This window comes from Heptranchias perlo, chromosome 8 (genome assembly GCF_035084215.1).
Source record: "Heptranchias perlo isolate sHepPer1 chromosome 8, sHepPer1.hap1, whole genome shotgun sequence".
NCBI classification, from domain to species: domain Eukaryota; kingdom Metazoa; phylum Chordata; class Chondrichthyes; order Hexanchiformes; family Hexanchidae; genus Heptranchias; species Heptranchias perlo.
Window position 1 is genome coordinate 59372251 of NC_090332.1, and position 22774 is coordinate 59395024.

Below are 22774 nucleotides of genomic sequence, written 5' to 3' on the forward strand. Positions count from 1 at the left end.
GCAGGTTGAGAAAGCAGTTAAAAACGCATATGGGATCCTGGGATTTATAAATAGGGCATAGAAAAGTAAGGAAGTCATGATGAACCTTTATAAAACACTGGTTCGGACACAACTGGAGTATTGTGTCCAGTTCTGGGCACCGAACTTTAGGAAAGATGTGAAGACCTTAGAGAGGGTGAAGAAGCGATTTACTAGAATGATTCCAGGGATGAGGGACTTCAGTTATGTGGTTAGACTGGAGAAGTTGGGGTTGTTCTCCTTAGAGCAGAGAAGGTTGAGAGGAGATTTGATAGAGGTTTTCAAAATCATGAAGGATCTAGACAGAGTAGAGAGAACCTGTTCCCATTGGCGGAAGGGTCAAAAACCAGGACATAGATTTAAGGTGATTGGCAAAAGAACCAAAGGTGACATAAGGAAAAACTTTTTTACATAGTGAGTGGTTAGGATCTGGAATGCACTGTCTGAGGGGGTGGTGGAGGCAGATTCAATCATTAAAATTTGCACGGCAGGGGAGTGGGACTAGCTGGGTTGCTCTTGCAGAGAGCCGGCGTGGCCTCGATGGGCTAATTGGCCTCCTTCTGTGCTATAACCTTTCTATGTATCCTATGATTCTACTTTGTAACTTTAGGGAGGAAGCAGTAGTTCGACCCGGAAGTGTCAGGGCGCAGCTACTGGCAGCCATAAAAGTAAAACAGCAAAATACAGGAAAAGCTGTAAAATCTGAAAAAAAAAGAAAATGCATGAAAAACTCAGCAGGTCAGTCTGCATCTGTGGGTACTGCTCAGACCTGCTGTCCTGGTGGATCACGAAGACCTAAACGCCTCCCCATTGGAACTGTTCCGCCTTCTTTCAAGGTGCGGATGTGCATTTCCAGCAATTTCTCTTTTTATTCCTACAGTAGCATCCGATCTGTGCAAACTTTAACAATGATTATGTTCTAAAATAAATTCAATTGCCACACTGATATAGAAATCACTGACTACAACTGAAAAAACTTGTTGAGGTTCAAGCCGCTGGGTTGCGTCCTTCCCGCGGCCCCGCCCCGCGCACGCGCCCTGACCGCCGCGCGACTTTATCCGGGTATTTCCTCCGAGAAAAGCGTCGGCTCGTTGCCGGGGAGATGCGCGTGCGTGGAGGGAGCGGTTAGAAAAATGGACGAATACCAGAGCGGAGAGGAGGTGAGGGAGGCACAGGGATAAGAATATACTGGGTCCGGGGGAGGGAGGGAGGCCGGCCCGCCCGCCCGCCCGCCCTCCCGCCCGCCCGCCCGCCCGCCCGCCCGCCCTGGGGGAGAAGAAATACCCAGAGGTCGGTCGTGCTCGGGATCTTAGCCTGTTTCCACTTTCGTGTCACCGGCGGCCCCTGCTCGAGTGGCGGCGGGCTCGGTGACTGGATGTCGCCGTCAACCGTTAAAAGCCGCTCCTATAGGTGATTTCAGCAGTTTTAATCCTCAAGCTCCCCCCCCCCCCCCCCGGGCGTTGTGATCCTCAGGCTCGCCCCCCCCCCCCCGGGCGTTGTGATCCTCAGGCTCGCCCCCCCCCCCCCCGGGCGTTGTGATCCTCAGGCTCGCCCCCCCCCCCCCGGGCGTTGTGATCCTCAGGCTCGCCCCCCCCCCCCCGGGCGTTGTGATCCTCAGGCTCGCCCCCCCCCCCCGGGCGTTGTGATCCTCAGGCTCGCCCCCCCCCCCCCCGGGCGTTGTGATCCTCAGGCTCGCCCCCCCCCCCCCCCGGGCGTTGTGATCCTCAGGCTCGCCCCCCCCCCCCCCCCCCGGGCGTTGTGATCCTCAGGCTCGCCCCCCCCCCCCCCGGGCGTTGTGATCCTCAGGCTCTCCCCCCCCCCCCCCCCCCCCGGGCGTTGTGATCCTCAGGCTCTCCCCCCCCCCCCCCCCCGGGCGTTGTGATCCTCAGGCTCTCCCCCCCCCCCCCCCCGGGCGTTGTGATCCTCAGGCTCGCCCCCCCCCCCGGGCGTTGAGATCCTCAGGCTCTCACCCCCCCCCCCCCCCGGGCGTTGTGATCCTCAGGCTCGCCCCCCCCCCCCGGGCGTTGTGATCCTCAGGCTCGCCCCCCCCCCCCCCGGGCGTTGTGATCCTCAGGCTCGCCCCCCCCCCCCCCGGGCGTTGTGATCCTCAGGCTCGCCCCCCCCCCCCCCCGGGCGTTGTGATCCTCAGGCTCGCCCCCCCCCCCCCCGGTCGTTGTGATCCTCAGGCTCGCCCCCCCCCCCCCCCGGGCGTTGTGATCCTCAGGCTCGCCCCCCCCCCCCCCGGGCGTTGTGATCCTCAGGCTCGCCCCCCCCCCCCCCCGGGCGTTGTGATCCTCGGGCTCGCCCCCCCCCCGGGCGTTGTGATCCTCAGGCTCGCCTCCCCCCCCCCGGGCGTTGTGATCCTCAGGCTCGCCTCCCCCCCCCCGGGCGTTGTGATCCTCAGGCTCGCCCCCCCCCCCCCGGGCGTTGTGATCCTCAGGCTCGCCCCCCCCCCCCGGGCGTTGTGATCCTCAGGCTCGCCCCCCCCCCCGGGCGTTGTGATCCTCAGGCTCGCCCCCCCCCCCCCCGGGCGTTGTGATCCTCAGGCTCGCCCCCCCCCCCGGGCGTTGTGATCCTCAGGCTCGCCCCCCCCCCCCCCCCCCGGGCGTTGTGATCCTCAGGCTCGCCCCCCCCCCCCGGGCGTTGTGATCCTCAGGCTCGCCCCCCCCCCCCCCGGGCGTTGTGATCCTCAGGCTCCCCCCCCCCCCCCCCGGGCGTTGTGATCCTCAGGCTCGCCCCCCCCCCCGGGCGTTGTGATCCTCAGGCTCGCCCCCCCCCCCGGGCGTTGTGATCCTCAGGCTCGCCCCCCCCCCCCGGGCGTTGTGATCCTCAGGCTCGCCCCCCCCCCCCCGGGCGTTGTGATCCTCAGGCTCGCCCCCCCCCCCCCCGGGCGTTGTGATCCTCAGGCTCGCCCCCCCCCCCCCCCCGGGCGTTGTGATCCTCAGGCTCGCCCCCCCCCCCCCCCGGGCGTTGTGATCCTCAGGCTCGCCCCCCCCCCCCCCCCCGGGCGTTGTGATCCTCAGGCTCGCCCCCCCCGGGCGTTGTGATCCTCAGGCTCGCCCCCCCCCCCCCGGGCGTTGTGATCCTCAGGCTCGCCCCCCCCCCCCGGGCGTTGTGATCCTCAGGCTCGCCTCCCCCCCCCCGGGCGTTGTGATCCTTAGGCTCGCCCCCCCCCCCGGGCGTTGTGATCCTCAGGCTCGCCCCCCCCCCCCGGGCGTTGTGATCCTCAGGCTCGCCCCCCCCCCCCCCCCGGGCGTTGTGATCCTCAGGCTCGCCCCCCCCCCCCCGGGCGTTGTGATCCTCAGGCTCGCCCCCCCCCCCGGGCGTTGTGATCCTCAGGCTCGCCCCCCCCCCCCCCGGGCGTTGTGATCCTCAGGCTCGCCCCCCCCGGGCGTTGTGATCCTCAGGCTCGCCCCCCCCCCCCCGGGCGTTGTGATCCTCAGGCTCGCCCCCCCCCCCGGGCGTTGTGATCCTCAGGCTCGCCGCCCCCCCCCCCCGGGCGTTGTGATCCTCAGGCTCGCCCCCCCCCCCCCGGGCGTTGTGATCCTCAGGCTCGCCCCCCCCCCCGGGCGTTGTGATCCTTAGGCTCGCCTACCCCTCGGGAGGGACCTGATCTCGGCCAGTGGTTCTCCAACCACTGTCTTTTATGTGACAGTGGGTTTTTACATCATTCCTTTTCCGCGGCTGAGTTCAGGCAGCTGTTTAACTGCTTGGCGCATCTGTACACGCGCGCCAGGTTAATTACATTTTTACAACGTACTTCCAGCATCTGTGTTGTTAAAGTTTTCCACATTGTTTTCTTTGGAATAAAACTTGGAATTTAAATAGCTATTTTGAACCTTGGCTCCAGATGCAGTACCACACTGATTTAGGAAGTACTAGTAGTGAGACTGCTGCCAAATATATAACAAATTTACCAGTAGATGTATGGTTTTGCAGACTTGCTTGTGATTCCCCATTTTTTAGACAATGATAAAACTTGAAAATACACGTTAGACCCTGTCTGCTTATTTTTCTCTAACCTTAAGAATTTAGCATAATATCTCCTAAGCCTTCTCTTCTCCAGAAGAAATAATCACAATCTTCAACCCTCCTCATAGCTCAGGTATTGTAAAACAAGTATCTATTTGATTGCCCTCTTCTGCACTGCCAGGATATCCTGGGCACAACTGTAATATGTGCTTCACACAATGTTAGCCCACCTGTGATTTGCTTAATAACAGTATTACAGAGCAATGTTTGATGTATAAGATTATAGTTCAGCCTAGCATGGTTAAGGTTATAATTTGTGGTTAACATACCACTAATAAATTCCCAGCATTCAGCCATCCCTCATTAGACAGAAACATTTTAGTAGGTTGGCTGCTGTCGAATGCTTGGCGTTACCTCTGGGGACTCTCTGTGGCAACTTACATCGAATGTACAGCACAGAAACAGACTATTTGACCCAAACGGTCCTTTTTTAAAATTTGTTCATGGGATGTGGATGTCACTGGCAAGGCCAGCATTTATTGCCCATCCCTCATTGCCCTTGAGAAGGTGGTGGTGAGCCGCCACCTTGAACCACTGCAGTCTATGTGGTCCATGCCGGTTTTTATGCTCCACGCCTCCCTACTTCAGCTAACCCCATTCAGCATATCCTTCTATTCCTTTCTCCCTTTTGTGTTTATTTAGCTTCCCCTTAAATGCATCTATGCTAGTCACCTCAACTATTCCTTGTGGTAGCTTCACGTTCCATGTCATAACCACTCTCTGGGTAAATAAGTTTCTCCCGAATTCCCTATTGAATTTATTAGTGACTCTTATATTTATGGCCCCTAGTCCTGGTCTCCCCCCTCAAATGGAAACATCTTCTCTACATCTACCCTATCAAACCCTTTCATAATCTTAAAGACCTCGATCAGGTCACCCCTCAGTCTTATTTCTAGAGTAAAGAGCCCCAACCTGCTCAATCTTTTCTGATAGGTATAACCTCTCAGTTCTGGTATCATCTTAGTACATCTTATTGCACCTTCTCCAGTGCCTTTTTGTAATATGGGGTCCAGAATTGTTCACAATACTCCAAGTGTGTTCTAACCAAGGTTCTATACAAGTTTAACATAACTTCTCTGTTTTTCAATTCTATCCCGCTAGAAATGAACCCCAGTGCTTGGTTAGCTTTTTTTAAAAATGGCCTTTTTAACCTGCATCACTACTTTTGGTGATTTGTGTATCTGTACCCCCAGATCCCTCTACCACGTTTAGACTTTTATTATCCAAGCAGTATGTGGTCCCCTTATTCTTCCTACCAAAATGTAATACCTCACACTTATCGGTATTGAAATTCATTTGCCAATTACACGCTCATTCTGCAAGTTTATTAATATCGTCCTGTATTTTGTCACAGTCCTCAGTATTTACTATACCCCCCCAATTTGGTGTCATCCGCAAATTTTGAAATTGTACTTCCGATTCCCGAGTCCAAATCGTTTATGCAAATTGTGAACAGTGGTCCCAGCACCGATCCTTGTGGAACACCCCTTTTTGCTTGTTAGTCTTGTTTGTAAGACACATTGCATATGAATCAATCCACTTGCCTACAATTTTGATAGATCTACAATTTGTTGGGGTTTCAGTTGAAATTGGCACCACCCTTGGATCTAGGGGTCCTTTTGAATTTCAGTTTCCAGAATTCACGGATTAACCCTTTTAGTTTTACAGAATGCCTGTAGTGTCGTTTAGAATGGTCAGTTTTCCTACATTATCCACTGATGCACCCTGTTGTAATCTAGAGACATTTAGTTTATTCCCATTGTCTATTCCCCTTCCCTAGTCTCATTCCCTTTCATTAATCTACTTTAAATGCCATTTTCCACTCATCAGTCCACCTTCGCAATCTATCCAGATTTCTCTGTATTTGGCTTACCTGTTCCCTATTATTTGAAACCCCCTCCCAATCTTTATTCTTTCCATCCCCATCTCTGAATCATTATATACATTGTAAATAACAATGAACCCAGCGCTGATCCTTGTGGCACCTCATTAGTGACCCTCTGCCATTGTTGATACAGCTCCATTTACAACCACACTTTGCTTTCTCTGGTTTAGCCAATTTTCAGTCCAGCTCAGATGATTACCTCCAATTTCACACCCTCCTTGTAGATTAATCCCTTCTGTCGCACAGTATAACTTCAGCGATCTAATTACATCACATCCACAGAATTCCTATTGTCAAATCAATGCTTCAAAGAAATCTAGGAAATATGTTTTCCCATTTATACCATACTTACCTAAGATCTTCATAAACTCAGGATGACTTCTTATATTTTATCCACAACAGATGTTATACTCTTTGGTCTGTCGTTTCCTGAGTCAGCCCTATGCCCCTTTTTAAAAATTGGTGTTATATTAGCTACTTTTCAATCATTATACCCATTTCTAATGATTTGCTATCAAGATAGTGGCAGAGAGCTGACTGATTTTGCTAGCCACTTCTTTAAATAATGTTGAATGGGGTCTATCTGGGTCTGGTTCTTGTCTTTCTTTAACTTCCTCAGCCTCTCAATGACTGACATATCTGAAATTTCTACCTCTCAGTTCTTCATTCATGCCCCTAGAATTTGAACTTCAATGATGGGGACACTGCTGATGGTCTCTGAACCCTGAAAAGAATAATTCATATTATGCCCTGATTATTTGACACCACATCACCTTTGAGCTCTTTTAATGGCCTCATCATTTCCTTTTTCACCTGATTGATGCAAATATATTTATAGAAATGTTTGACCTATCTTTTGAGAATCCCTGATATCCTAACCTCACTTTCTATTTTAGCTCCCCTGACCAGTTTCTTAGCCTCCTTTACTTTGCAGTCCAGCATGCTGCCTGTAGCTCCATACTTTAGGAACAGTCTGTTTTTTGTATTTATCCTCCACATTACTTCAATTGTTGCCCACATTAGTCTTCACTCTCTGCAATCCTCCTTCCGTGGTCTATCCTGGATTCTATAAAGTATTTCTAAACATGGTCCATTTTTCATCCATACTTTTTCCTTTTTAGCTTTGCTGCCCAGTCGAGTTTCATTCACGCCTCATCTCCTCAGCATCCTTTCTAAAGTTGAATATTTCTACTGTGCTGATTCACTTTTTCCATCATAAGCCAAACCTTAAACTTAATCGTATTGTGGTCTCTGACTCTGACCTGCTCTGTCATCTGAATGTTACTTAATATCAGGCCGAACTGTGCCCCTGCTCAAGTTTTTTCTTAACCACTTGTTCCATGTAACAATCCAATATTATGTCCAGGATCCTACTTTCCCTCCTACTCCACTCTTTATAGATTTCCCAAACTTTCCCTGGTAAACTGAAGTGACCCATAATAACTGGATTTGTTCCTGTATACACACTTCCTTTATTTGACTACAGAGTTCTTGGTCCAATCCCTCTTGGTGATCTATAGCAGTTATTTTCCTTACCCATGTCTCATCCCTATCCACAGGGTTTGCACCTTACCGGCACATGAATCATCTCTGCTACAACCAGGCTCTCTTTCATGCAAAAGGCTAAATCCCCTACCAGTTTTTATCTTTGCAAAGTAATGTGTCCCTGCATGTTTACCCAGCTTGTATTATGTCATTGATACCTATACCATAATCTCCAGCAGGACCTCCAGGTCTCCCATTTTATTCCTTAGAATCTTAACATTCATGTATGGAACCTTGAGGCATCCATTTCCCCCATATCCTATACTGATGTGTTTGTTATTTTGTCATTATTTCCACATTATTTCCATACACTGGATAACTGTAAAGTATAAGGATATCAGTGTCTGTTCTTATGCAGTCAACTATCAGCCCTTCCTCTATCATAGCATTTAACTTCTAATCTTTTCTACCTCTATCACTTTGTTTTCCCTCCTTTCTACTTAATTTGCTCCTCTGCCCTATCTTATACATTTAATCCAACCCTCCACTGCTTTACTTGCTCTCTCTGCAAGGATATTAGTACCAGTCCAATTCAGGCGGAGCCTGTCCCAGAACTTGTTCTAGGAATCTAAAACCCTCCTTTCTATGTAGTAATGTAGTAAAATATCCCAAGGCACTTCACAGTAGCATTATCAGACAAAATTTGACACCGAGTCACAGAGACATTAGGATAGGTGACTAAAAGCTTGGTCAAAAAGGTAGGTTTTAAGGAGCGTCTTAAAAGGAGAGAGAGGCGGAGAGGTTGAGCAAGGGAATTTCAGAGCTTAGGGCCCAGGCAGCTGAAGGCACGTCCGCCAATGGTTGAACGACTAAAATTGGGGATGCACTGGAGGCCAGAAATCTGGCCACTGAGACTGAACCAGGCCATTCACAGCCTTGGCGTCCAATTTGACCCTTAACTGAGCTTCCAATCCTATATCCTCTCCATCACCAAGACCACCTACTTCCACCTCCGTATCATCCCCTTCTCCACCCCTGCCTCAGCCCATCTGCTGCTGAAACCCTCGTCCACGCCTTTGTTACCTCTAGACTCAACTATTCCAAAGCTCTCCTGACCGGCCTCCCATCTTGCATCTTCCTTAAACTTGAGCTCATCCAAAACTCTGCTGCCCGTATCCTAACTTGCACCAAGTCCCGTTCACCCATCACTTCTATGCTCACTGGCCTACATTAGCTCCCAGTCTGACAACGCCTCTATTTTAAAATTCTTATCCTTGCTTTCAAATCCTTCCATCGCCTTGTCCTTCCCTATCTCTGTAGCCTCCTCCAGCCCTACAACCCTCCGAGATTTCTGCGCTCTTCCAATTCTGGCCTCTTGCGCATCCCCGATTTTAATCACTCCACCATTGGCAGCCATGCCTTCAGCTGCCTAAGCCCTAACTTCTGGAATTCCCTCCCTAAACCTGTCTGCGTCTCTACTTCTCTCCTCCTTTAAGATGTTCCTTAAAACCTACCTCTTCGATCAAGCTCTTGGTCACCTGTCCTAACGTCCTTATATGGCTCGGTGTCAAATTTTGTTTGATAACGCTTCTGTGAAGCGCCTTGGGCTGTTTGAGGTGCAATATAAATGCAAGTTGTTGTTGTTCTGGGAGGCCGGAGAGCAATGGAATAGTCGAATCTGGAGGTAACAAAGGCATGGATGAGGGTTTCAGCAACAGATGGACTGAGGCAGGGGCAGAGACGGGCGATGTTACGGAGGTGGAAGTAGGCGGTCTTGGTGATCGAGAGGGTATGGGGTCGGAAGCTCAACTCGAATAGGATGCTAAGGTTATGAAAAATCTGGTTCAGCCTCAAACAGTGGCCAGGGAGGGGGATGGACTCGGTGGCTAGGGAACAGTTTGTGGCAGGGACTGAAGACAGTGGCTTTGGTCTTCCCAATATTTAATTGGAGGAAATTTCTGCTCATCCAATTCTGGATGTCAGACAAAAATAAAGCCTCTGATCCCTGGTATCTTAGTGAATCTCTTCTGCACGCTATCCATGGCCAAAACTGGAAAGTTTTTAGCGATTGTATGAGACAAGCCACCTCCAACTCATAAGAACAGAAGTAGCCTTGAGCCTGTTCGCCATTCAATCATATCATGGCTGATCTGTACCTCAACTCCATTTACTTTCCTTTGATCCATATCCCTTGCTTGATATCATTACCCAATAAAAATCTGTGAATCTCAATCTTGAAAATTTCAATTGACCCAGCATCCACAGCCTTTTGGTGGAGAGAGTTCCTTTTTTGTGAAAAAGTGCTTCCTGATTTCACTCCTGAATGATTTAGCTCTAATTTTAAGATTGTGCACCCTTGTTCTGGATTCCCCCACCAGAGGAAATAGTTTCTCTTTATCTCTTCTATGGAATCCCCTTATCATTTTAAACATTTCAATTAAATCACCCTTCTAAACTCAAGGGAATACAAGCCAAGTTTATGCACCCTGTCCGCATAACTTAATCTTTTAAGCCCTGGTATCATTCTGCATAATTCACAAAATTAAGAGTTATCTGCCCTGGAATGAAGCTCTGCGCAAGTTTCCAGACACACACATGTAGAGCTATGTTGCTGACCTCAGTGCAAGGAGCAGTTGGCAGTATAGCTGTGGTCTATTGACCGATTACTGACTGTGCAGCTACCAGTATGACAGAATAGGAGATTTCTGTGTTTTATTTCACAGTTTTACAAGGGCTGGAGTTAAAATGCAAGCAGACTTGCCTTACCCAATTTCAAAATAAAGACCTGGGTACGAATTGTCTGATAGATCTGGGCATCAATCAAGATACAAGGGCTTTGAACAAGGTCCTCGAAAAATAGATGACATGCGAGCCTCTGTTTATCAGCATTTATGCAATAATTCATAGTGATGTCTTTAATCATGGAGGATTGCCAACTCCGACTTCGGAGGCCTTAGGACCGTTTTAAGTACTGGGGAATTCTCCCACAGTCATCAGTTCGGGTTGGCGATTAGACTTTATGAACAACGGCTATGCGCATTGTCCATCTACAGCAATGCATTGTAAAGATCTACAAAAGACTTTCATCCAACAGTTCCAAATTTATTTTATAAATAATGTGCTATTTCAGTATTTTGCTGTGTCTCACTGTATTTAAGCTGTCAATAAATCTAACCAAATAGTTTTAGCCTGTCGTGATATTTTCTGCCTTGAGAGAGACAGGAGAACATGTTAGATATCCCAAATCTGGTGTACTATGTACCACAATTGGAGGTTAATTGTTAATCCTGAACAGACTAGTCTATACATGGCATGTGTTGGAGCACAAGATTAAAATCATGGGAGGCTTGGTCTGCTGATGGAACCCAATTTTTTTGGTTGACAAGTAGTGTTTGGGAACGAAGCCTGAACTGTAACAATTGGTCTGAGAGCACTGTAATTTTTTGGGTGCAGTTGTAGTGCAAATACTTCATTTGGTGCATGTAAGGTACTACTGTGATTGTTCTGATATAAACCATTCCATCCCATCCCCAAAAGAAAGAAAGTAGGTGCTATACCCTTGGGGGAAAATAACCAAGCATTTTCTAGTCAAGGGTCCAGGCATTTTATAATAAAAAAATTGTTAAAGCAGAAGACAGTAGTATTTTCGTGCACATGGGGAGATTGTAATCATTCAACAAAGTGGACTTTAAACCAGTTTGTGTTCTAAAGTAGCAAAAGTTGACATATACAGGGCGCAGCAATTTTTAATTTCCACCAACCATTTGGTTGTTTTTTTTAAATCTTAAATTGGCTGTGAAAGTCTGCACAGTCTGCTGGCAGCCACTTGTAGTGCTGCCTTGACCCTTCGCAAGTCCTGACTGCACATTGAATAACTCACTTATAATGTAATAGCACTTTAGAAAATATGTTAAGACCAAAACTAAACCGTATTTTTTTCCTCTTCAGACTGCATTTATTGTTGATGAAATAAGTGGCATTATTAAAGAGGTAAGATGTTATGTAGAATAATTCATATCTATTTAAATTAACAGCAAACAGTCAGCTGTTGAAACTCATCAATTTTCTATTCTTTGCAGTCAATAGAGGCTGCAATTGGTGGAAATGCATATCAGCCTAACAGAGTTAACCAGTGGACAACAAGTGTGGTGGAACTGTGCATGAGTCAGCTCACAAAACTGGGCAAACCCTTCAAATATATTGGTAAGTGATGCAAAGGATTGGATGACTAAATGAGACTGAGGTCATGTTTAGTTTTCATATTCAGTACTTGATGCTCTGGTGTAGTGTTGCATCTGGTCTGCAGAATGTCTTACAATGCAGCCTTTGTGTTGTTGCTGATGTGCCATGTAATCCGCATGGACTGGTTGACATTTGAGGGACAACCAATTTACACCAGGATTACAATTTTAATTCAGTATACTGCAGAAATGCAGCGTAGTGTTTCGGTCTTACGCCATTTTAAAAAGATCTCTTCACCACCACCACCACCAGCCCCCCACCCCCGAAAAAAAAATCATTGACTTAACATAAGAAATAGGAGCACAAGTAGGCCATACGGCCCCTCGAGCCTGCTCCTCCATTCAACAAGGTCATGGCTGATCCTCGACCTCAACTCCACTTTCCCGCCCGATCCCCATATCCCTTGATTTCCTTAGAGTCCAAAAATCTATCAATCTCAACCTTGAATATACTCAACAACTGAGCATCCTCAGCTCTCTGGGGTACAGAATTCCAAAGATTCACAACCCTGAGTGAAGAAATTCACTCAGGCTTGAATGGCCGACCCCTTGTCCTGCGACTATGTCCCCTAATTCTAGACTCTCCAGCCAGAGGAAACAGCCTCTCAGCATCTACCCTGTCAAGCTCTCTCTTATATCTTATATGTTTCAATGAGATCACCTCTCATTCTTCTAAACTCCAGAGAGTATAGGCCCATTCTACTCAATCTCTCCTCATAGGACAACCCTCTCATCCCAGGAATCAATCTAGTAACCTTTGTTGCACCCCTTCTAAGGCAAGTATATCCTTCCTTAGGTAAGGAGACCAAAACTGTACGCAGTACTCCAGGGGTGGTGTCACCAAAGCTCTGTACAATTGCAGCAAGACTTCCTTACTCTTGTACTCCAATCTCCTTGCAATAAAAGGCCAATATACTATTTGCCTTCCTAATTGCTTGCTGTACCTGCATGTTAACTTTGTGTTTCGTGTACAAGGACACCCAAATCCCTCTGAACATGAACATTTAATAGTTTCTCACCATTCTTCCAACCAAAGTGAATAACCTCACATTTCCCCACATTATACTCCATCTGCCACCTTCTTGCCCACTCACTTAACCTGTCTATATCCCTTTACAGACTCTCTGGGCTCAATTTTCCTGGGAAATTTTGGGGGCGGGAGGGGCTCCGAAAATCGGGGAAATTCCATTCAGGTTCGGAACCCAGCTTCAACTCGCAGACTTCCGGGTTCCCCACTGACGTGTCTGGGTGCACGCAGGCCTCCTGAATGCGGAAGTCCCACCGGCAATTAAAGCCGGCAGGATGACAGTTGTTGAGATAGTTTAAGTAGTTGAACTACTTAATTTTCTCTTCTTTGAGGCAGGGGTGTGATTTTGAAGCATTCTCAGCGTGTTTCCCATGCTGTGGGAAACACTCCATGTTGCAACAGACGTGTTTCAGCCAGCGGCCAGTGAGACATTCGACTGCTTATTTGACAGATGAGGAGAAAAGGTCACTTATTGCAGCAGGGTACTCAGTTCTTTCAGATAAAGTTTTGGCTGCAAGATCTTTGTGTTTTCACTGCAAATTCTTACTTTCCACTCAAAATTCTTCTATGCAAACACGTTTAACTACTTTGCGGACCCCCTCAAACTCACACCGTCAGGATGGGGAGGGGCGCCATGGCTGCATTCACCACTACATCCGAGGACGAGCAACATCATCAGCCTCGCCAGGCACGGCATCAACCACCGCCGCTTGGAGCTCCACAACACAGAGCAGCACCACAGGCACCTGCACAAGAGCACAGAGGGCAACAACCGAGAAGGGCGCTGCTTGAGGAGGCCCAATCCACATCTATTATCGACATTGAGGAGGGGGAGGGGGATGAGGAACCGGAACCGGAGGGCAGAGCAGCGGCTCACCTGGCTGCTCGTGAGGCCAGGGAGTCACTGATATGTGAACGGTTCTCCTAACATCGGACAGTGTGAAGAGTCCAGTCCTCACGCCACCTGGAAAGAGCAGCGCCCACACCAGAACCCCCCCACCCCTCCCTACACAAAACAGTGCTGCAACTACACATACACTCACTGTAAAGGGACCCAGTGGGTGGCATCAAGTGTCACCATTCATGGTGAACCTCATGAAAGGGCCCCATCACAGAAGCCAGTCAAGAATGGCCAAGACGTGGCAGTAATGGTGACAAACTCACATTAAATATTAACAAAAAGCTAATATAAATGAAAAACATGACCAACCCTCAAACACCCTTGTGCGTACAAAACCTTTGCCTTTCTCTTCCGACTACTTCTACGTGGTGCGTGCATCCCCTCTGGCTGCAGCAGAGGTAGTGGCAGGTTGCTGTTGTGCATGCCCTGACTGCTTAGATGCTTTGGGCCTACGCCCTCTGGGTTTTGGAGCCCGTGAGGGCCCCTCCAACGACTGCTCCACCTGCACAGGGGCAGACGCAGCCACCTGGAGAGGAGGCAGCATTGCGGGTACTGTATGAGAGGGGGGCAATGGGTGAGACATGGGAGCGCTTTGAATGGCGTCCCCACTTCCATGTCCCCTTTTGCCATCATCCCTGCCCTGGGTCAAGCCCACATTACTCCTACCACTCTGCTGGACAACAGTTTGGAGGACATGTGTGAAGCCTTGTAAGGCCAATGCTAGTGTATCTGCCTGCCTGTTTAAGGCGGCAGAATGTTGTTCACTGAGTCCAAACGGCCGTTGTCAGAGCCTGAATGGACTCATTTGTGAGCTCCGCCAGCTGACAGCCTCTGATGCGGGTGAGCAGTCCGCCCACTGCGCAGCTTTCGGACGGCAAACCCGGAAGTCACGTTAAGTGGCACCAATTGACCAATGGAGGCTAGCCTTCTCTCCATCGCAGACATTCTTGCACTTAGTATTCTTGCACTTGTAACAGTATCTGACAGAGTTGCTCACGTCCCTGTGACACCATTCCACTCATGCAGAAGTTGGACTCCTCCATCTTCTGCGCTATTGTGGAGAGTGCGCGTGGCACCTGTTGCAATACCTCGCAAATGTGCTGCTGTCCCTCGATCATTCTCCTTTTAAAGGATGGCCCCCGGGGTTCAACATCTGCGTCCAGCTGAGCAGAGCCTGGAGAGGAGAGCTCCCACCGAGGTGGACTCTCCGCAGCTGCCCCTGCCACCAGTTTCTGCTCGTGCTCACGTGTGGTAACTCACCAGGTGCCAACCCAACTAACTGAGGACTAGGAACCACCGAGGTGTGAGTGTCTGCACTGGTGGATGGCTCGCTAAGATGTGACTGTACACCCTCAGAGGCCGGCAGGTCCTCTGAGGAATCGCATTCTGCCGTCACAGGAGTCGCTGAAGGCCCTTTAAGAGAACAGAAGGCAATATTAAGCATGATCACAGATATGTCATGTTGCGATGAGCATACTGAGGTGCTGAAGATGGCAAGGCATGTTAACATCAATTCATATTGTGTGCGCGGAACGTTAAAGTTATGTCACCAAACATTTGTCGGGTGCCTGTCTTGGCGTCCCCAATAGACAGGCACTCAAGGGTTTGGCTGAGCTCCAGCGCCTCCTGCTCCGCATCTGTGAGGTCGACGATTTGTTGCGGACCCCCCTCTGGTCCTTGCCCTTCCCGGGCATTCTGGGCTCTCCTCCTATAAGGGGAGAAAGTACAGATGCGTGAGTGAGTGATGGTGACACGGCCAACCGATCATTGCATTGGTTTGGGTGCGGCAGACCGTAAAAGAGAGGCATCAGAGGATGAGTATGAGACAGAGCCATGACTTTGTATGAGGATTGGGTTGAATGGTAGTGGTGGGGTGACTAATGGAGAGGTGAGGAAGTGCAGGTAAGTTGAGGATGAGCCTTAAGTGGGTGTGAAGAGTGATGTGATAGAGTTGTGTTGGCAGTGCAGAATGAGTTGGGGGGTGGGGGCGGCAATGTGGAAGACGGAGTGTAGGAGAATCAGTAAGTGACCTAGATAGGTCATTGAAGCGCTTCCTGCACTGGATCCAGGTGCAGGATATGTTGCTGCTGCTGGTGACCTCCTCTGCCACCTTGAGCTAGGCCTTCTTGATGGCAGAGGCAGGCCACTTCCTCCCGTCCGCCGGGTAAAACACATCCCTCCTCCTCCTCACCCCATCCAGTAGCACCTGGAATGAGGCATCGTTGAATCTTGGAGCAGCCTTGCCCCTGTGCTGCTCCATTGTGGTGTGTGGGTGTTTGCTCCAGGAAAAGCTATTGGAGGACTGCCCCTTTAAATAGAGCTCCGCCAGGTGACAGCCTCTGATGCGGGTGAGTAGTCCGCCCGCTGCGCAGCTTTCGGACAGCAAACCCGGAAGTCACGTTAAGTGGCACCAATTGACTTGCGATCGCCTGGGAAACGGACATTTTTATTGGGCGGGTTACCCACGCGCCCATCATGCCACCCCACCTCCACTCTAATATCGGGGCCTCTGTGTCCTCCACACAGCTTACTTTCCCACCTAGCTTTGTGTCGTCAGCAAACTTAGATACGTTACACTCATTCCCTTCATCTAAGTCGTTAATATATATATTGTAAATAGCTGAGGACCCAGCACTAATCCTTGTGGCACTCCACTGGTAACAGCCTGCCAACCTGAAAATGACCCGTTTATTACTACTCTCTGCTTTTGGTCCTTTAACCAATCCTCTATCCATGCTAATATATTATCCCCAACCCCACAAGCCCTTATCTTGCAACCTTTTATGTGGCACCTTATTGAATGCCTTTTGAAAATCCAAATATACTACATCCACTGGTTCCCCTTTATCTACCCTGCTAGTTACATCCTCAAAAAAACTAATAGATTTGTCAAACAAGATTTCCCTTTCATAAAACCATGTTGACTCTGCCCATATTATGATTTTCCAATTGACCTGTTACCACTTCCTTAATAATGGATTCCAGCATTTTCCCGACGACAGATGCAGGCTAACTGGCCTGTAATTCCATTTTCTCTCTTCCCTCCTTTCTTGAATAGAGATGTTACATTTGCTACCTTCCAATCTAGGGAATTTTGGAAGATCACAACCAATGCATCCACCTCTTTTAAAATCCAAGGATGTAGACCATCAGGTCCAGCGGATTTATCGGCTTTTAGTCCATTAATTTCTCCAGTACTTTTTCTTTACTAATATTAATTACTTTAAGTTCCTCGCTCTCATTAGCCCCTCGGTTCCCCACTATTTCTGGTATGTTTTTTGGTTCTTCTACTGTGAAGACAGATACAAAATATTTGTTTAACGTCTCTGCTATTTCCTTATTCCTCATTATAATTTTTCCTCTCTCAGCCTCTAAGGGACCCATGTTTACTTTTGCTATTCTCTTCCTTTTTACATACCTTGAGAAGCTCTTAAAATCTGTTTTTATATTTCTTGCTAATTTACTCTCATATTCTATTTTCTCCCTCTATCAAATTTTTGGTCATCCTTTGCTGGTTGCTAAAACTCTCCCAATCTTCAGGCTTACTACTCATCTTGGCAATATTGTAAGCCTCTTTTAATCTAATAATATCCTTAACTTCTTTAGTTAGCCACAGATGGATCACATTTCCTGTGGAGTTTTTATTTCTCAATGGTATGTATATTCATTGAGAATTATGAAATATTTCTTTAAATGTTTGCCTTTGCTTACTACCGTCATACCTTTTAATCTAATTTCCCAATCTAACTTAGCCAACTCGCCCCTCATACCTATGTAATTAAGACTTCTTGCTGGGGTATGGTTCTATGAGCACTGCAACCATCTGGTACCTCAGTTAAGTGGATGTTTATCTATGTTTAAACAGGGAGTGATGATAGGCTATTTGACTGTAGCAGCATCACTGCTGAGCCGTGACAAGCATCCATATATGTACGCTCCCAGCAGAGGCTGCTGGACAACAATCAGGAGTGAGAGCCTTAGCCAGCTCACGAGGGGAGCACCACTCACTCTGCTTTTTACATTGTGAGGAGATGCTGCATAGGAGGTGCTTCCTATTGCGGGCTACTCATGCACATCATCTAGAAGCAGTTACAGACCATAATGGACAGAGGGTTTGGAGCAGGTCACCACCAACTGCTGTGGCCGAAGGTGGTGTGGGGAGACTGAGGGGACGACATTTGAGAGAAACATAGAATAAGTAGTAGACTGCATGATTTTACAGGTGGTAGACTACAAGAGTTCTTTGAGGATGTGGGAAACTATGTGTGGAGGCAGAAGATGTGGGTATGGTTCTTAATGACTACTTTGCATCTGTCTTCACAAAGGAGAGGGATGATGCAGAGATTGAAGTTGAGGAGGAGAAGGAGGAGTGTGAAATATTGGATGGGATAAACATAGTGAGAGAGGAAGTATTAAGGGGATTAGCATCTTTGAAAGTGGATAAATCACCAGGGCCGGATAAAATGTATCCCAGGGAGGAAATAGTGGAGGCTTTAACAATCATTTTCCAAACTTCACTGGATACAGGCATAGTGCTGGAGAATTGGAGGACTGCTAACATTGTATCGTTGTTTAAAAAGGGAGCAAAGGATAGACCGAGTAATTACAGGCCAGTCAGCCTAACCTCAGTGGTGGGCAAATTATTAGAATCAATTCTGAGGGACAGGATAAACTGTCACTTAGAAAGGCACGGAGTAATCAAGGACAGTCAGCATGGATTTGTTAAGGGGAGGCCGTGTCTGACTAACTTGATTGAATTTTTCGAGGAGGTGACAAGGAGAATCGATGAGGGTAGCACAATTGATGTAGTGTACATGGATTTTAGCAAAGTCACACATGGCAGATTGGATAAAAAAAGTAAGGGCCCATGGAATCCAAGGGAATGTGGCAAATTGGATCCAATATTGGCTCAGTGCTGGAAGCAAAGGGTAATGGTCGACGGGTGTTTTTGCGACTCGAAGGCTGTTTCCAGTGAGGTGCCGCAGGGCTTGGTATTGGGTCCTTTACTTTTTATGGTATACATTAACGATTTGGACTTAAACGAAGGGGGCATGATTAAGAAATTTACGGATGACAAAAAGACAGGTTGTGTGGCTGAGAGTGAGGAGGAAAGCTGTAGACTACAGGAATATATCAATGGACTGGTCAGATGGGCAGAAAAGTGGCAAATGGAGAAGTTTGAGGTAATGCATTTGGGGAGAGCAAACAAGGCATGGGAATACACAATAAATGGGAGGATACTGAGAGGTGTAGAGGAAGTGAGGGACGTTGGAGTGCATGTCCACAGATCCCTGAAGGTAGCAGGACAGGTAGATAAGGTGGTTAAGAAGGCATATGGAATGCTTTCCTTTATTAGCTGAGGCATAGAATATAAAAGCAGGGATGTTATGCTGGAACTGTATAAAACACTAGTTAGGCCACAGCTTGAGTACTGCACACAGTTCTGGTCACCACATTACAGGAAGGATGTAATTGCACTAGAGAGGGTGCAGAAGAGATTTACGAGGATGTTGCCAGGACTGGAGAATTTTAGCTATGGTGACAGATTGGATAGACTGGAGTTGTTTTCTTTGGAACAGAGAAGGCTGAGGGGTGATTTGATTGAGGTGTGCAAAATTATGAGGGGCCTAGATAGAGTGGATAGGAAGGACCTATTTCCCTTAGCGGAGGGGTCAATAACCAGGGGGCGTAGATTTAAAGTGATTGGTAGAAGGATTAGAGGGGAAATGAGGAAAAAATTTTTCACCCAGAGGGTTGTGAGGGTCCGGAACTCACTGCCTGAGAGGGTGGTAGAGGCAGAAACCCTCAACTCATTAAAAAAAATACCAGGATGTGCACCTGAAGAGCCGTGACCTGCAGGGCTACGGACCAAATGCGGGAAAGTGGGATTAGGCTGGGTGGCTCGTTTCTCAGCCGACGAGGACACGATGGGCCGAATGGCCTCCTTCTGTGATTTTCTATGATTCTATGTAACTGGGTTAGCTGATATAAGGGAAATCCAGTAGATTTCGCATGTAGATATAAGCCAAGCCTTTGACACAGTAACACATAGATTACAAGATAGAAAAGGACAGAAGGCAGCGAATATTTGAAAAGTATAACTGGTTGAGCCTAAGGGTGCAAAGGGTAGTTGTTCAGGGAGCAGTGTCAACATAGATTAAGGGGCACCACAAGGATTGGTTCAGGGGACATTGTTGTTTTCAAGGTATATTAGTGATTGAGGAAGGGACGATAGTGAAGCTTTAAGTTTGCCACTGGTACCAAATTGGGAACAAGTGGGCTGTTTGCACAAGACATTTGGGAGATTGGGCCAAAAAGTTGGAAATGTCTAATATAGAGAAATGCAAAGTCATGAAACTGAGGGAAGGAAAGAAACAGCCAGCGAGCTACCAAATTTAAACGAGGCCAGGGCCTCAAAATTGCAGGAGCCTCTACGCCGCCAGAATGGTCAGCCAGGAGTTAGCATTCCTGGCAATTGGGGAGGGCAGTGCACAAGGTGAGCATTGACGGGACTTTCCTTCTCCTTCTGTTCATATGTAAGTAACTTAAATGTCCACTTTTAGCCAGTCAATTTTTTGTTTTGCCTGCTCTGCAAATATACAGAGCACATCTGTGCAGAAATCTGTATTGGCTGTGGCGTATACTTCGCAGAACTTGGTGAAAATTGCCATGACCTGAATAGAAGTTGTTTACCTGTGCATAAACCAAACATTAAAAATGTGAAGCATACAATATTCAATTCTAAATGAATGACTTCTAGAATCAGCAATTGCAGCACAGGAGGAGGCTATTCAGCCCATCGTATCCATGCCAGTGCTAGCTCTTCAACTGGAGCCATCTACTCTAATCCATTGCCCTGTTGCAATAATTTAAACTTTTTTTGCATGCAAGTATGTTGCTTTGTCATGTGTTTTATCCACCCCATTTACTAATTCTAAGTATTAAAGCTAGTTGGAAAGATGTTAACAGTTGTGCCAAAAGAAATGTTACTCATAACTGGAGTGGTGTGTTGAGACTGCTCCAAAAGCACGTGACCAATATGGCTACGACTGGGATGTTAACGCATTTAATTTGTATTTGACTTCAGTGACCTCTGTGATAATGCAGAAGAATGGAGCCGGTCTGCACACAGCTAGTTCCTGTTTCTGGGACAATAATGCTGATGGTGAGTTTTGTACCCTGACTACTGCATATGTAAATCTGCAATAATGGGTCCTTCTGTTTGCCTGCTTAATAACAATCTTTACACTCCAAGAAAGCATTCTTTGTATGGTGCTTTGAGACATTTTAACATAAGGTGCTGTACAAATGCAAGTATTGTGTGCTTTCTCTTTCCTTCTGTTCTTTCTCCTCCAACACACTGACAAGTCAGAAAGTTAGCTCGTTGAACTGTATTTGAAGTTCAGCAGTCAGTAGAACTGTAACTGTTAGACAAATTCAGTCTTCTCATTACATAAAGATACTGTTAACAGGAGAATGTTCAGATCTGTCATGTTTCTAACCTCATGGGCAACTGTACAAAGCAATTTTGTGAAAAATTTATTCTAAATTGTTTTGAGGATGTTTCCCGATCAGGACACTATTTTGTGGTTACTAAATGTCAAATGCAGGTCTAGAATTACTAACATTTTGAGAATCACAGTCCACAGTATTATCTGTTTATAATTAATGTACTTAATAAGTTAAATTCAGTTTTTATTACATGGGATTTCAGGATTAATCCCAGTGTTTTGAGCTTCATTCCACGATTGCGTCCACTTTTGGGAAAAACTACAGAGCGGTGGCCTTGGTCATGATGTCCAATGGGTTGATATCCTTTATTGAATGTGCTGCCTGAAAGGGTGGTGGAAGCAGATTCAATTGTGGCTTTCAAAAAGGAAGCGGATAAATACTTGAAGGGAAAAAATTTGCAGGGCTACAGGGAAAGAGCGGGGAAATGGAACCAACTAGATTGCTCTTACAAAGAGCCAGCATGGGCTCGATGGACCGAATGGCCTCCTTCTGTGCTGTAACCATTCTATGATGCCTGTTTATTAAATCATTGGAATGTGGAATGAAGTTGCAGTAGATTGGAAAAGGGTTCACTGCCTCAAGAGCTTATGGAATGAGAAGCTGAGCTAACGCCAGTTGCTGACTTGTAGAATTGTGGTGAATGCAGAGGAAGAGTACACCCAGGATTACCTCCTGATTAGAGGGTGGTGAGCTCAAAAGCTAAATCTAGACACACTCCTACATGGTGTACTTGGAAAGAGAAAAATTCTTATAGATTTAAAATCTGTAGAGTACATTGTCTAGTTCTAATTTAAATTGCATATTTAAATTCCTTCTGTTGAAAGGATTTTTACCCCACTCTTTCCTTCTTTCAGGGAGTTGCACTGTCAGATGGGAGAATAAGACCATGTTTTGTATAGTCAGTGTCTTTGGACTGGGCATCTGAAACCTAGACTGCTGCCAGACTTCATCCTCAACCTTTATATCCTTCACTCAAAGACCATGACTGTGAAACTTCATTGCTGCCTTTATTATTATACAATATCCTTACTAAACTTGAACTACATGTTCTTTTGCTGCCCAGTACAGTATCTAACCTTCAGTATTGTGTTTTGGTGATAAGGTCTTTAGTTTTGACCTAGTATTGGTTTAATTTATACTAAGAAAAAAGTAAGCAAATGCAACTAACTAGTATTTTTCATGTAAAGTTGTTTCAGTGTTGAAGTTTTTAAATAAATGTGGAATGTTTAATTTACACCTTGTCTTCATTGTTCAAGGTTTGTGGTGTTGAGTAGAAACCTGTGTCGATCCTTACACTTGGGCTAGCTGCAGTCTGGGGATGTTGGAAATTATCTTGTTTTCTGGCATGATAGCTACACTTGAAAATCTTTGAATATAAAATGAAAGCAGGCCTCACAATACAGCATGTTCTTAACTAGTGGAATCATTCATTTAAATTAGATAAGGTGGATTAAAAGTAGTTGCACTTCAAGGTTTAGATATGTGGATGTAATCTATCGCCTACAAAACATTGTGACCATTCACAATTTCATTCTTTGGATTTGAACTTTTCTATGGAAAGTCCAATATTAACACAGGGGAGACATCTACTGATTCTTTATAAATGATAGTGGGTACTGATTATATCTTGTAGAATATTTATCAGCCAATAGTCCTGTAATCTTCAGTGGCTA

General features: G+C 47.0%; 1 protein-coding gene across 1 annotated transcript; it reads left to right on the top strand.

The window, feature by feature from the left end:
• The first annotated feature begins 1088 nt into the window (after positions 1-1088).
• On the top strand, positions 1089-22335 carry LOC137324211 (dynein light chain Tctex-type 1-like). Its single transcript, XM_067988350.1, has 5 exons — positions 1089-1178; positions 11369-11410; positions 11500-11623; positions 20677-20754; positions 21956-22335. Exons 1-5 carry the CDS (start codon positions 1152-1154, stop codon positions 22024-22026), a joined length of 342 nt encoding a protein of 113 aa, XP_067844451.1. The 5' UTR covers positions 1089-1151; the 3' UTR covers positions 22027-22335.
• Positions 22336-22774: the final 439 nt, after the last annotated feature.